Raw genomic sequence first — 13,498 nt, 5'->3', positions numbered from 1 at the left:
ATAAGAGAAAGAGGAGGCAAATTAGAGGCAAATGTCGCGACATGAGTGACTACTTCATTATGACTTTAGTGATTGACGAGTACTCATGAAGGTCACTACTCAATCCATGTCGTTGATAGCCTCGCCAACGCCACCCTCATGAAATAGCAGTCACGTCACAAGACCTGAGCGAGTGGGCCTCAGATCTTAAGTTCTAATGAGCTTGTGCCATGGACAATCATGGTGTTGTTGCGTGCAAAAGGAGGAAGGAGATGATACCACAACATGGGGAAGCATTTGATGGGGAAGCGACCGAAAATAGGAAGGGGAGGGGGAGAACACTGAGATGAGTGTCAACCAACTTGTTAACAAGGCAACGTGGCGTGGTGGGGGCATCAAGGCAAAGCGGGAAACACTGTATATGAATTTAGAGCTTTAACAGCTAAGAGTTTGGGCATATGGACTTTTTGTGTTGGCCTGTAGTAGGTTAACAGATCATAGGCCACCCTAGACCCAACGCGTTAGAAGATCACAAGCCACCTCATCGATATACATACTAAAAAGCACATCAAAGGATCATATGTGGATCCCTTTAGTAATCTTGATGATTAGATTTGCACTAATTACCTGACCAGTTCAATGGTCCATGCATTTGTCTCAAAATGTAATGGCAAATTTCGTGTTTGTCTATAGTAGGTTGACAGTTTGTTCATTACCCTGGGCCATAGGTGGATCCAAGAAGAGCTAGACCCCCACTAAAATTATTGAAATCCTTATTCCAAAGTTTTTTTTGAATTCATAATATGAATGCCCCTGGTCAAACTTTTTAACCCCACCGATTTTTTTTGGGGGCCCGCCGCTGCCCTAGGCCCAATAGGTTATTGGATCGCATGCCTCGTCATCGATATTACATATGAGAAAGCACATAAAGAGTCATATGTGGATACCTTTAGCAAGATTGATGTTTAGATTTGCACTTACCCGAAAAGTTTAATGGTTGTTGATGCATTTGTCTCAAAAAGTAATGGCCAATTACGTGTGGAATAGTTCTAAAAATTTGATGGGGGTGCTGTTATGAATTCTTACAATGTAGTACAAGTGGTGGCGTGATCCTTACAGTGTTTACAATGTAGTACAAAAGGTGGCGCGGCCCTTACTAATATCTGGGTCCCGAGAGGAATGCCTGAATCAGCCATTGCTCTCGAGCCACCCTCGTCCCGCTCTCCGCTGATGCAGAAAAGGCAGCTTTGCCTGCAAGAGCGTGGCCGAGGTTGGAGATGGGGTCAGAGTTGTTGCGTCGTGCAATGAAAAGGGATAAGGGGTGAAAGAATGATTTCCTCACCTCCCGCTGGATATCCTCCGCTGTTTCTACCCTCCATTCTCACCGCCCGATTGTAAACCCTATGGTTCCCCCCATTTCGAGCTCCATCTCCGATCCCAGGGCAAGTAAGCAGCGCACAAAACTCCGGTCTGCGGCGGCGGTGCCGCAAAGGCTTCTTCCTCTTCTTTCTCGAGGTCTCCTTCGGCTCCACCGATGACTATAAGGTACCACACCACCAGCTTGGTCGGCTAGATCTTTGGTAGTGGTAGGGAAGATGGCTAGGTTTTGCATTTGTGGTGCTTGTTCATCAGTTATGTATGATTGGTAGTGTCAAACTGTACAACTACATGATGAAACTTTCACTACGTACCATTATTTCCAATTTCTTATTTGTACCAATGTAGATTCATGTAGTTGGTAGTGGATTAGTGGCTGCGACTTTGTGTAGTGTTAGATCTGCTAGTACAATTGCATTGATTTGTGGTGATTGTAGGATTCCATGTGCGATGAATTTATCAGACTACGATCTGCGTTGGAGAGTCGCAGATCCCCTCGAAAGAGCATGATTCACAACCCTTTGTTGAGACCTATAGCTGCCAGTTGTGCCAGTGTTGAAGGGCCATGTGCATAGCCTTGTCGCCAAGGTCGCGACAGAGGTGGTGGCAAGGATGGCCGTCACAAAGAAGACGAAGGACAAGTACCACACTTACGCAGAGAAGGCAATAAAGGCTGCACATACAGAGACAATGAAATGGCTCCCATTCATAGCTAGCTTTGTTCTAAGAAGATGTGCGAGCTCATCAAGACTAGCATGCGGACCAACAAGGGCTTCAAAGAAGTTCATATGACTGCCGTGGCTAAGACTCTTCCCGAGCACTGTTGTGCTCACGTTAGCTTAACTCAGGTGTACAAACACTTGACAAAGTGGAGGGTTAGGTTGCTCACCATCAGCAAGCTCCACAATCTTAGAAAAGCTCAATGGTGTGAGGAGACCAAATGCGCACATCATCCTCAAAGCTGAGCACTACACGGCCATGTCTCGGTTAGCACGTTGTCCTCCACAATTGACCAACTTCACCGTTTAACACTACTTTGGACAACTAACAAACTATGTTCCCTTAATATGATCACCCAGAACACCGAGTTCCTAAACACGCCCATCACCGACTACGTACGATGCGAAGCAAGACATCTTCTCGCGTTGCCACCATCAAGTACGCCATGGTCTCAAGTGAGCCCCTGGGTACACCTCCAGTTTCCCCTTCACCTCAGGATGATGACACCCAGGAGTCCAGCACGGTGACTGTCGATGGCGCCTTGAGAAACATGCTGACACCCCTGGGAAAGGGATCTACAGGTAAGAGGAAGAGGGGTGCCTTCACCGTCGCCGACGATGATGACATTGTAGCCTTAGCCCTCATGGCTTCCGCTGTCAAGGACATCGCTAGGTCATCCGGACAACAAGCCCACTAACATACACCTGACATGTACCATGCAGTCATGGACAATGCTGGTTTTAGCGAGGATTCTCTCATGGTGGCGCTCAGCCACCTCGCTGGCCACCAGTCCTAGGTTACCAGCTTTGTGGAAATTGTACCACCACATAGGGTCCTCTGGCTCAGGACTTACCTGGCCAAGTACAACTATAATATGTAGTTCTAGCCTTGGGGCCATGGGGTGGGGATGCATGCATGGAGGTGATGGTGATGATGTACATTTTGGTTGCAGTTAGGGCTTAAAAATTTCTTATTGTGAGGTGGTATATACTAACCCCTCATGTAATGGTGAATTTGTGGTGTCTGGATGATACCCACTTTTTTGTGGTGGTAGGTTGACACCATAGTTGTTGTGATAGGATGAAATTGTGATCGACTTTTGGTATTGATATGCATGGTCCTCTTAGTTATTGAGATGGTGTGAACTTGTGATGCTTTCTTATGATTTCATTGATGCTTATGATCATGTTCCTTTGTGGAGGCATAAGAGGAGTACCAGAGCCTTCCTGCCTGATCATGATATGGCTCATCATCGAATGCATCATCAGCCAATGCCTATTCTAGATATGTCTTTAGAAGAAGAAGCACCTCATGTACGATAGAGTAGGGAAAAGATTTCATCATCGTCGTCCTAATCGTGGTGATTGTCATGTTCTTATTCTTCTGATTCCTCTATGATAGGATGTAACATGCAATGGCATGATAAGGTCACCTTATTTGAACCATGCCAAGAGTATAGGAGTCTCATGCATGCAACAAACACCAATACCGTGCAGCAGAATGGGCTTTGTGGAGGCAAGCAAACAAAGAGGGGGTTAGTTTCCCATCCGGTGCAGGAAAAAGCTTCACAAATTAACAAAAGAAGTGCTAAATTGATCTGGAGCTCGACCGGAACAGGCTAACACCCACGGAGCGCACAAATGGGGTCAACCTACCAAATGTGTCCTAATTATGTATATTTTGGTCTGTTTGGGTTGGGTCCTAAAGTAATAAATAACCATGTCTTCCCCGCTGTCTGTTTGGGTCGGGGGCATGCCCAAAGATTTTTCTCATATGGGTTTAGAAGGTGATTTTTTTTCCCTTTCCTGTGAGCAGTTTTGTGCATTTAATTATGTTAAACTATGCAATAAAACGGCTGTGTGCATCAATTGATGCAGAGGCCGGGGCGAAGCTCCCATTTCGAAAAAAAAATTTAATTATGTAGAATTCGATGTATAAAACCTTTTAACTATTTCAAACTGCCTTTTATCAATGAGTAAAAGAAAAACAAACACGCCCAGTCCGTCCGAACATTTTCGTAGAACTATGCATCCACAATCTCTAATTCTCCCGGTGCGATGGTGGGGGAGGCAGCCGGCCGTGTCGCAAATACTCCGTAGAAACCATCCCTCTCACGCCACGCGGTACGGCCCGAGCCGAGCTCCGTCTCTCCGTATCCCCTGCGCGCTTATCTTCTTCCCTCCAATTTCTCGACCGGAGTAGCAGCTAGCTTCCAAAACCCTCTGAACCCCATTCGGACACTCCGCCACTAGGCCACTAGTATATAGGCAAACCAAGCTCGCGTCCAAAAGTCCCACTGCCCATCGCGCAGTTCCCCCCAATCGGACTCCCCCACGCTCCCAGCTCCCCCACCCCGCCCGAACGCGCGTGATGGCGCACAAGCGGCCGTTCGACGCCGTCGCGCCGGAGCAGGAGGCGGCGCCGTCCCCGAGGAAGCGGCTGCGGCGGGCGGTCTTCATCGTGATGTTTCTGTACGTGAGCGCCTCCCATCTACCTTTTCCTTGCTTAATCCTTCGCCGGCCATTTCCTCCAACCCTTCCATCCATCCTTCCCTCGCTTCCTTTGCTTGAACTCACCTCTCGCCGTTTGCTTCGCCGGGATCCGCGTTTCCGCGGTAGCCGCAGCGACAGGAGCAGGGCGAGGGCGGCGGCGGTCACGGGCGAGCAGATGGAGCACGTGGTTCGCCAGGTAAGCGCGCGGCCCATCCCCTCCCCGCATTTCGATTTTGAATAGTCGTCGACTCTCCCGGCACCCGGCCGTGCTTGGCCAGTGCGTGATATCTTCTGTGGGGGCTCGGTTTGTTGATCTCGCGGGACAGGTGCTCGCCGCGTGGCTTGGGTCCATGGAGGAGAGGCTATTCCGCGAGCTCCCGGGCATACTACGGGGATTGTCGGCGGAGCAGCTTGGCGCTTTTCCCAGGTACACGCATGTCCACTCCTCTAGGGTACATATGCCGTACAGTATAATTTTCCTCTTAGGATTCCATTTTGAGTGACAGGACTAGAAATCCACATATTTGAGGAAACTTAGAGAGAAGCGTTGACCTGCTTGTTGTGGGAACTGACACTTCTTGTCCCCTGGAAAGTAGATAGCCTTTTATGACAAAACATACACGCCCATATTGAGAAGAGAACTTTACAACTATGTATAGTACAGTACTATTTTTTTCCCGAAATGGGGGCATCTATAGTACTATTTGAAGTTTAGATCATCAAGTGTATCATAACCAAGGTTTAAAATAGCGCGCTATTTCTCCGTTAATACCACGCAATAACATATTTGGAGGGTCTACGTTAAATTTTAGTAATTTTACTCTCTATGGCGCTATTTGTGAAATAGCATAATATATCGTGCTAAAACTTCATAACGTTAGCGCGCTATTTTTTCAGGCAAAGTTACTTTCACTTTTTTCGTGATGATGAATTGCAATATGTTGGTTCCTCTTCTAGATTAGAACTTAATATCGCTAATGCTGATGATTCTTAATAAAAAAATTATACTATGTTGTCGCCTTGTGGAATACTGATGTTAGCCTTCTGAAAAATTCGAGATCTATTTGTTGTATGTGGCTATGTATGTATGATTCAGTCATGTTTTGGACTAAATATCCAAACTTTTTAGCGAAATCCTTTATTTTTAGACTATATTTGATATTTTTTTCAAAACGCTATTTGAAATATAGCACGCAATAAGCATGATATAGCGTCCATAGCGTTTGAAGGAGATCGACGCTATTTCATTTAGCACGCTATTTTAAACCTTGATCATAACTGCGTGAAAATATATGGACAAGGTATCTCAGAGCCTATGTATTGAGTATTCGTTTCGAAAAATGTGTTGAGTATTCTACTTTGAGTGATGTGGATGTGGTGGACAGATTCTCCCTTTGTCTAACTAATTAATTTTATCTCAAGTTGTCCACTGGAAAGTACATAGCCATTTATGATAAGAATGCTGTCAGCAACATATACTCTCATATAGAAAGGAAACTTCACAGCATAGTGGTACTATTTGAAGTTCAGATTATCAACTTATATTTATAGAGTGAATAAACCATGGATCTGATCTTCTTTCAGTGACCATTACTTCGTAAAATATTTGGAAATGGTCTCTTAGAGTCGATGTATTGAGTATATTCAACATCAAATTAATATTGTGGATGTGATGGATAACAAGAGAAGTTAAATTAACTCATTTTTATCTCTTGTTGTGCGGTATCAATCGAAAAGATCGTTCGTGGGATCCAAAGAAGATACAGTTCGGCCAGTTCTCCAGAAACATGTTAGTATTTTGAATCTGTCTCCATGTAAAATATTTGTTCTTTCTGTAATCGCACCCTATATACATTGAGTTAACCCCTTTCCCCTGTGCCATGCAATAGATGCAGGAGCCACAACGAGCTTCCCATCCTAATGGTGCTGATGAGCCTTCAATTTCAAGGTACCTGCCTTCATGTCCGCTCGTACATATTCCATATAAATTTCCTCTTAGGATTGCATTACGAGCGACAGTAAAAATGCACATATTTGAGGAACTAACGAGTTAAGTGTTGATTGTTGATTGTGGGAACTGACAGTCCTTGTCCTCTGGAAATCACATAGCCTTTTATGACATAAATGCTGTCGGCAGCATACAAGCTCATATTTAGAAAGAAACTTTACAACTATAATACTATTTGAGGTTCAGATTATCAAGTCATATTTGTATTCTTCTTTAAGTAACCATAACTGCGTTAAAATATATGGAGATGGTATCTTGGAGTGTATATTGAGTATTCAACTTTCGGTCTTGTGGATGTGATGGATACATTCTCCCTTTGAAAGTCCATTTTTTGTCCTTCAATTTTCACACAAGTTCATTTTTGATCCCAAATGTTTCATTTGGTCCAAAAGAGACCCTAAACTTTACCAACTTGTTCAAACGTCTGATTCTGCTGATTTTTTGAAAAAAGATACGAAACATAACCAAGCAGTATGAAAACCACGGTGAAAATACCCAACCTTCCGCCAAAATTAATTGTACCGAGCCAGTTTCAGCCAAAATAAATCCCCAATCCTCTAGCTTGAGTAGGTCACCGCAATTTATCTATCTGCTCGATATCGGCATCCGTTGCTCACATCCCGATTGTCCACTACGATGTCCACCACTAGATCAAGCTAGATGTAATGAAACCCACAACAATCTTTCAACTACTTTTGCCGTTGAACATGGAGATGTGGTTCCTATCGGTCAACCTCTCCCTCCCTTTCTACCCTCACATAGGCCAGTGGGCGCATCCAGCCGGGCGATATGCAGTGGTTGATGAGTTGCGACGCTACTAGGGCAGCAGCTGCCCTTTACGTGAGAAACGTTGGAGCGGCAGAAAGACGAGGCTGCTAGGACTGGTTATTTACCATCCTCTTTTTCTTGCTCGCGCGTGAGTGGGATTCAAGGTTCTGGTCTCGGACTAGTTTTTATTGAGGTATGGTTCGGATCTGATTTTTTTTGAACTTTGGTTATCATCTACGGAAGAAAATCGTAAGAACAAGACATGTGAACGTGCTGGCAAAGTTTAGGGTCCATTTTGTACCAAATAAAACATTTAGGACGAAAAGTGAACTCTGCACAGAGTTGAAGGATGAAAAATGGACTTTTTTTCTTAATTAATTAATATGTTTTTTTGTTGTATCATCCCCGAAGATCTGTTATGGTATCCATGGAAGAGAAGATCCGGTCAGTTCGCCAGAAACAGGTTAGTATTTTGGATCTTTATCCATGTAATATATTGTCTTTCTGTAACCGCACACCATATATCTTAACCCCTTTCCCTTCTGTCACGCAATAGATGCAGGAACCACAACCAGCTTCATTTCCTAATGGTGTTTATGAGTCTTCAAGTTCAAGGTACATGCCGTTTTATTTTGTTTGTATGTCCTGCTTCTACAGTTGTGAATACTAATTGTCTAATTCTCCATTAAAAGTTGAGGATGGAACATGCATATGCATAGTTCCTCTGGAAATTATCTTTACAAGTTTTTTGGTTCATGTTATGATACTAAAACCTATCAAACCAAGTATTTAAACCGCAAAAGGAAATTCAAACCAAGTATTTGCATTAAACATAGCCTCAAGATTATCTTGTTGTCACTTTCTCACTTCCATCCTACTTTAAATTTTAGGGTGATACCACAAGGTCTTCCTGAATCTGGAGGTAGCTCTGGAGTAGTCAGGCTACGGTTTGTTGGTGTTGACAGACCAGAAGATCCACTTTTCACTCGTTGTCCAGTAGAATGGCAGAATGGAGAAAACCCGAAGGTAGCAATATTTCTAAATGAGAAGCAAATCACAGGCGGTGATCTTTCTAAGCTGCAAATTGAGATTTTGTCAGTCAATGCCGAATTCTTTACTGAGAGAGGACAAGATGATTTCACTGAAGAGGAATTCAACAAACATATACATATGTGTAAAGGGCAAGAGTCAGTCTTGACAACTGTTAATATGAGAAATGGTGAGGCCGATCTTGGTTGCATCATCTTTAAAGAGAGCTCCTACAGGCAAAAGTTAAGATTGGCAGCAAGAGTGAAAAGGCAGGATCTTAGAGTCAGAGTTCAAGAAGCAATTACTTATCCCTTCGTTGTCAAAGACCGCCGAAGTGAATGTGAGTATATTCATTTACCGATTCTGAACATCAAAATATTGAATTGGATTTTGATACATTGTAATTTTCTCCAACACTATTATCTGCCATAGTCAGGTGAATAACCGCCCCTCTTTTAAGTGGCTGCCAAGCTGATTTAAGAAAAAAGAGTGCAACCCATATTATATGTTATATACCTTGTTGTGACCTTATACCTACAATGGAATTATTTTCTATTGAAATATGAAGCCTTTTAGAAGGGAACGTATGCAGAGCTGGAATTGGAATTGCACATTTCTTTCCTCGTGACTTGATTTTAACATGGGTGTTCAATGTTGTAATTTTGGGATGCTTTATATTATGTGGTAGTTTAATATATACATGGTAAATCTATTACAATGTATTTACGGTATTCCCTCCGATCCATAATAAGTCCTGGGAACTTAGTACAAAAGTTGTATTAACTTAGTACTAAATCGCCGACACTTATTATGGATCGGAGGGATTAGATACATTACCATCATATGCTAAGATATCCAGAATTAACAAATTTCGTATCAGCAATCTTGTTTTAGCGCATCCAACATTTTTGTATATTTCAGTAAACGCAAAGAGTAATTGTCCATCTAAGGGAGATGCAATACATCAATTGAGGAAAATTTCCCAAAAGGGAAAACATTGGATTGCCCTTACCGAGAAAAAGATCACTACAGTGAAGCACTTGTTGCGTCAGTATCACAAAGATAAAACTGGTCTACAAAAGGTAAATATGCAGTTGTAATGATATTTCTCTGTCTTCAGTATTCCAAATTACCTGTAATAGATATTAGTTGATCATTGTCCTGAACCAAAGTATGACATCCAGCACCTCCTGTAACTACTTTGGACTGAAATTAATGCTAAATTTTTGTATGCACTATCATATCTGCTACCATTTCTTTAGTTGCTAAGAAAACTCTTATTTTCTTGCAATCAGCTTACTGGCATGAAGAAAGAGGCTTGGAGCACCATGATTAATCATGCCACCACGTGTGATCCTGGGGAAGAGATTTACTCTTATAGAGTCGCGGAGGGTGAACTCTTATTCAACGATTTCTATTATCTTGTCGGTATGATGATGAATGGAACATATGTTCCCGTCAGAGACCTTGAGCAGTTTCCGCAGGTATACATTTGATACTGTTCTGGTACCACCACAATTAGGCTGTTATTATTCACTAAAATAATACTATTTGGGAAATTACCTTGCAAATGTCACACTTGCAACGTATATACATGGGGTTTTTTGCGGGTAAGGCATATAGAAACATTAAGCTTTGGACATTTGGATACTTCACAGTGTTATAGTGAATAGCTATTGGGTAACCTAACCCGGATATTGCTGAACAAAAAAAGGTGAAATGTTGTTAGAGAATTGAGCCTAGCTTACTTGGTTGAGGGAGTGGATTACAATCCCACCAGCGGGGGGTTCAAGTCCACGTGGGCATGGATGTGAGTTCTTATTTATATACCGTTGGGATTTTCCTTTGCAGTTTTCATTCCCAACTAGGTAAAATGATGTTTTTTTTAGTTATGGAAGGATTCAGAACGAACTCTTATGACTAAATCAAAGCCTCTGCTTCCACTGTGGAGTTTATTTTTCCCATAGGCCTATGCCCTCGTGATTAAAAATATGTTGTTGTTTTGCTAATATCCCTTTTTATTTGCAAGTTCTAGAAACCTAGAATATGTAGAACAATTGGATTCCCACATTTTGGTATTCCTGTGTTGGCACCATGTAAAGCCCTTCAAATACAGTGGAATTCAACAGAGGAGCTAACGACACCTAATGCAAACACGTAAAAAGACAAATTCATTCTAAAAATATCTAAAAACTATATATTTTTAGCATCAGTTGATTGCCGTAAAATATTCCTTTTCAATGATTTAGAAAGTTTTATAATGGTCTGATCTTTAGGTTCATTGCTGTCCAAAATTATAAGCAAGCATGTACATAAATGAACATTCTGTTACAGCATACAGTGAACAACTGGAAAATGTCTGCGTACGAGAAATTTGAGGAGCGAGAGAACTCAGGGGGTCTTATTCCTGACTATGTGATGTGCAAGTTCAATGGTCGCTTGATGATCAATGGCCGCCCTGTCTGTGCAGTCCCTCTGAACAATGATGCAGGTCCTTCTATACCAGCTACAACGATATTGCCATATCCTAATAATATGGCTGCAAAAAAGGGTGAATTTTAATATTGTATTCCTTCACTGATATTGGTTGTTCCATGTGTCAACCTTCAATTTACAGATTACTTGATCACAGGTGTAGGTCTAACTGGCCAACATAATGGATACTTAAGCTCCTTGACGACTGATGCTCCTGGTACTTCTTGTCCTGTAAAAGGTGTGCTTATTTCCCTGTTCACAATAAAATGAGACGCAAATGTCCGTTGCGTTTTCTCGGAAAAAAAATATGTCCCTATTTTTTCCAATTTCATCTTACATACTGTTATTGCTGCTTCATTGCAAGAAAAAAATATTTATCAAGAAAACGCTAAAGAATCTTTGCGTTTCATTTCATTGAAAAGATAGAGTTTGTTACACGCCTCCTAAGAAGTTTACATTGTTTGTAAGTTACAGATCATTATTGTTATTATTACTCTGATATTTTTGCCAATCGACTTGTTGTAGAACTTGGTCAGCATGATCGGTCTATGCCACAAAATGGAAATCCTTACTATCCAACTCAGGAAAAATTCGTGAATTGTGAGGGACCATTCTCAGGACAGCCAACTGTTCCTTCCCAGAATTTTCTGCCAGTAAGTAGAGTTAAGTATGGCACAATCAACAATTTGGTCCTGCAATTATTAATTGATAACCTGAAATGGTTTCCTCGATGGTAGGTTTCAGAGGACGACTTGATCCCAGGTGCAAGTCTGATTGGCCAACAGAATGGGTCCTTAAACTCCTTGATAACTGATACTCCTGGTACTTGTCCTGTAATAGTGTGCTTGCTACATCCCGGTTTTGCATTCATCCTCCATGCTGTTATTGCTTCATAAGAAAATTATTATTATTATTATAGCATCTGATAGTTTTAATTAACTTGCTGTAGAACTTGGTCAGCACCATCCTTTTATGTCACAGAATGGAAGTCCTTGCTACCTGACACGGATAAATATCTTAAATGATCAAGGATCATTCTCAGGACAACCAACTATTCCGTCCCACGGTGCTTTGCCAGTAAGTGAAGTTACCTATGGGCTATGGCATATTCAACAATTCTGCTCACAATATTGCATTGACAACCTGAAATATTATTTAATGGTAGGTTCGAGAGGAGGACATGATCGCAGGTGCAAGTCCAACTGGCCAACAGAATGGGTACTTAGGCTCCTTGGTGACTGATGTCCCTGGTACTTCTTGTCCTGTAACAGGTGTGATTGCTAAATCCCAGTTTCACAGTATATGCACTATGCAGTGTTCTAGATCATCAAAGTTAAATAACTTCTCCACTGTGCATTGCTGGGTGCAGATGGACTTAGTCTGGGAACGTCTTCATTTAACAATGCGACGGCTGACATCTGGAGTGGGTTTTCTCCAACTGAAGTATGTGTTTTCTTTCGAACATGTTACAAAAATTATTGTTTAGCGCAAAACAAATATATTTGCTCCAGCTGAACCACTGAATTATATCAATCAATAACAGTCACATGCTTTAGTTTTTTTGTTTCCATTCATCATATCGTTTGTTCTTGCAGTTACAGGAATTTCTACTACAAGTGAATTTTGCAGACCAGGACATTGTACATGCTAACAACGGTATGCAATTTTCGGTACTCATGATAACCATAGTGTTAACTTCTGTTGATATGAAAGTTAAGCTGCTAAATCTTCGAGCTTGTGTTACTCCAAACATCCTTTTCTCCAATCAGAGATCTTTTGAATTCATAAAAAAAAACTCTTTTCACTTCGAACCTAAGAAGATTGAAAGTTCTTATCTTTATAATTACTAGAGTTGATATCCTTTAACTGACGTACCATACAGTTCATATGCTCGCTCCTTAAAAGTTAAGATTAGGGATGAATCGGGTTTTCCTTTCATTCTGTGCCCTGATAGTTTGTTTCTTTAATTTCAGCAGAACTGCCGAATTCCAACTTCCGATTTGATGGTTATGAACATGATGACAGCAACCCATGATTAAACTTGACATGGCTGCAACCGGCATTCCTCTACCAGACTGAACTATTCTAGTGTTACGAAACCATAGTGTCGTAAATATAAAGTGTTGTAAGTAGCAACCGAGATTTTTCACACTGCCCATGTAAAGCTTGTATGGCTACCCGCTGTACTAGACATTTGGCTTGCATTCTTATTAATGAACTCAGAAACAAGATAGGTGTCTTGTATTGAACACCGATAGCATTTGTACTGCTAAACTTTGTGTAATCCTATCAAAGTATCAATCAAGCTTCCTAGTTATATTAACACATTTTGACTCATAGTATGCGGTGCATCATGAAATCGTTACGGATGATTTGAACAATGTAAAATACACACAAGAGAGAGAACAATAGTTATACAAGATTCCAGTTTCTGAAGTACGACATCGCATCCATTTCTCCATGATCCTATCAGCTCCAACACCAAACCCACAGAGACACCAGTCCTTCTCTGCCCATCTGCGAAAAGCAAACAAGAAGGTAGATTAATCTTCCACCATTAATTAATTTGCTGAGCCATGAGACAACAATGAGGTAGAGCACATCAGCGATGGATGGATGGATGCAGAGTTTTTCACCTGAATTGTGACCG

The 13,498-nt window shown here is 41.7% G+C and overlaps 1 protein-coding gene across 3 annotated transcripts; it reads left to right on the top strand.

The window, feature by feature from the left end:
• Positions 1-4,310: 4,310 nt before the first annotated feature.
• LOC127292595 (uncharacterized) lies at positions 4,311-13,173 on the top strand. Of its 3 annotated transcripts, none has more exons than XM_051322023.2 (19): positions 4,311-4,547; positions 4,695-4,764; positions 4,895-4,995; positions 6,306-6,357; positions 6,458-6,516; positions 7,756-7,807; positions 7,901-7,959; positions 8,235-8,713; positions 9,295-9,455; positions 9,669-9,857; positions 10,708-10,924; positions 11,006-11,086; positions 11,374-11,501; positions 11,586-11,670; positions 11,798-11,925; positions 12,014-12,119; positions 12,218-12,291; positions 12,444-12,504; positions 12,825-13,173. In XM_051322023.2, exons 1-19 carry the CDS (start codon positions 4,447-4,449, stop codon positions 12,881-12,883), a joined length of 2,262 nt encoding a protein of 753 aa, XP_051177983.1. In that variant the 5' UTR covers positions 4,311-4,446; the 3' UTR covers positions 12,884-13,173. The 3 variants fall into 3 exon arrangements, with proteins under 3 accessions (XP_051177983.1, XP_071674719.1, XP_051177982.1); XM_071818618.1 differs by having other exon boundaries at positions 4,312-4,547; positions 4,701-4,764; positions 12,822-13,173; XM_051322022.2 differs by having other exon boundaries at positions 4,313-4,547; positions 12,822-13,173.
• Positions 13,174-13,498: the final 325 nt, after the last annotated feature.

This window comes from Lolium perenne, chromosome 4, assembly GCF_019359855.2.
Source record: "Lolium perenne isolate Kyuss_39 chromosome 4, Kyuss_2.0, whole genome shotgun sequence".
Classification (NCBI taxonomy): Eukaryota; Viridiplantae; Streptophyta; class Magnoliopsida; order Poales; family Poaceae; genus Lolium; species Lolium perenne.
Note: the sequence above shows the minus strand (reverse complement) of the source record. Positions and strands in the feature narration are given on the sequence as shown.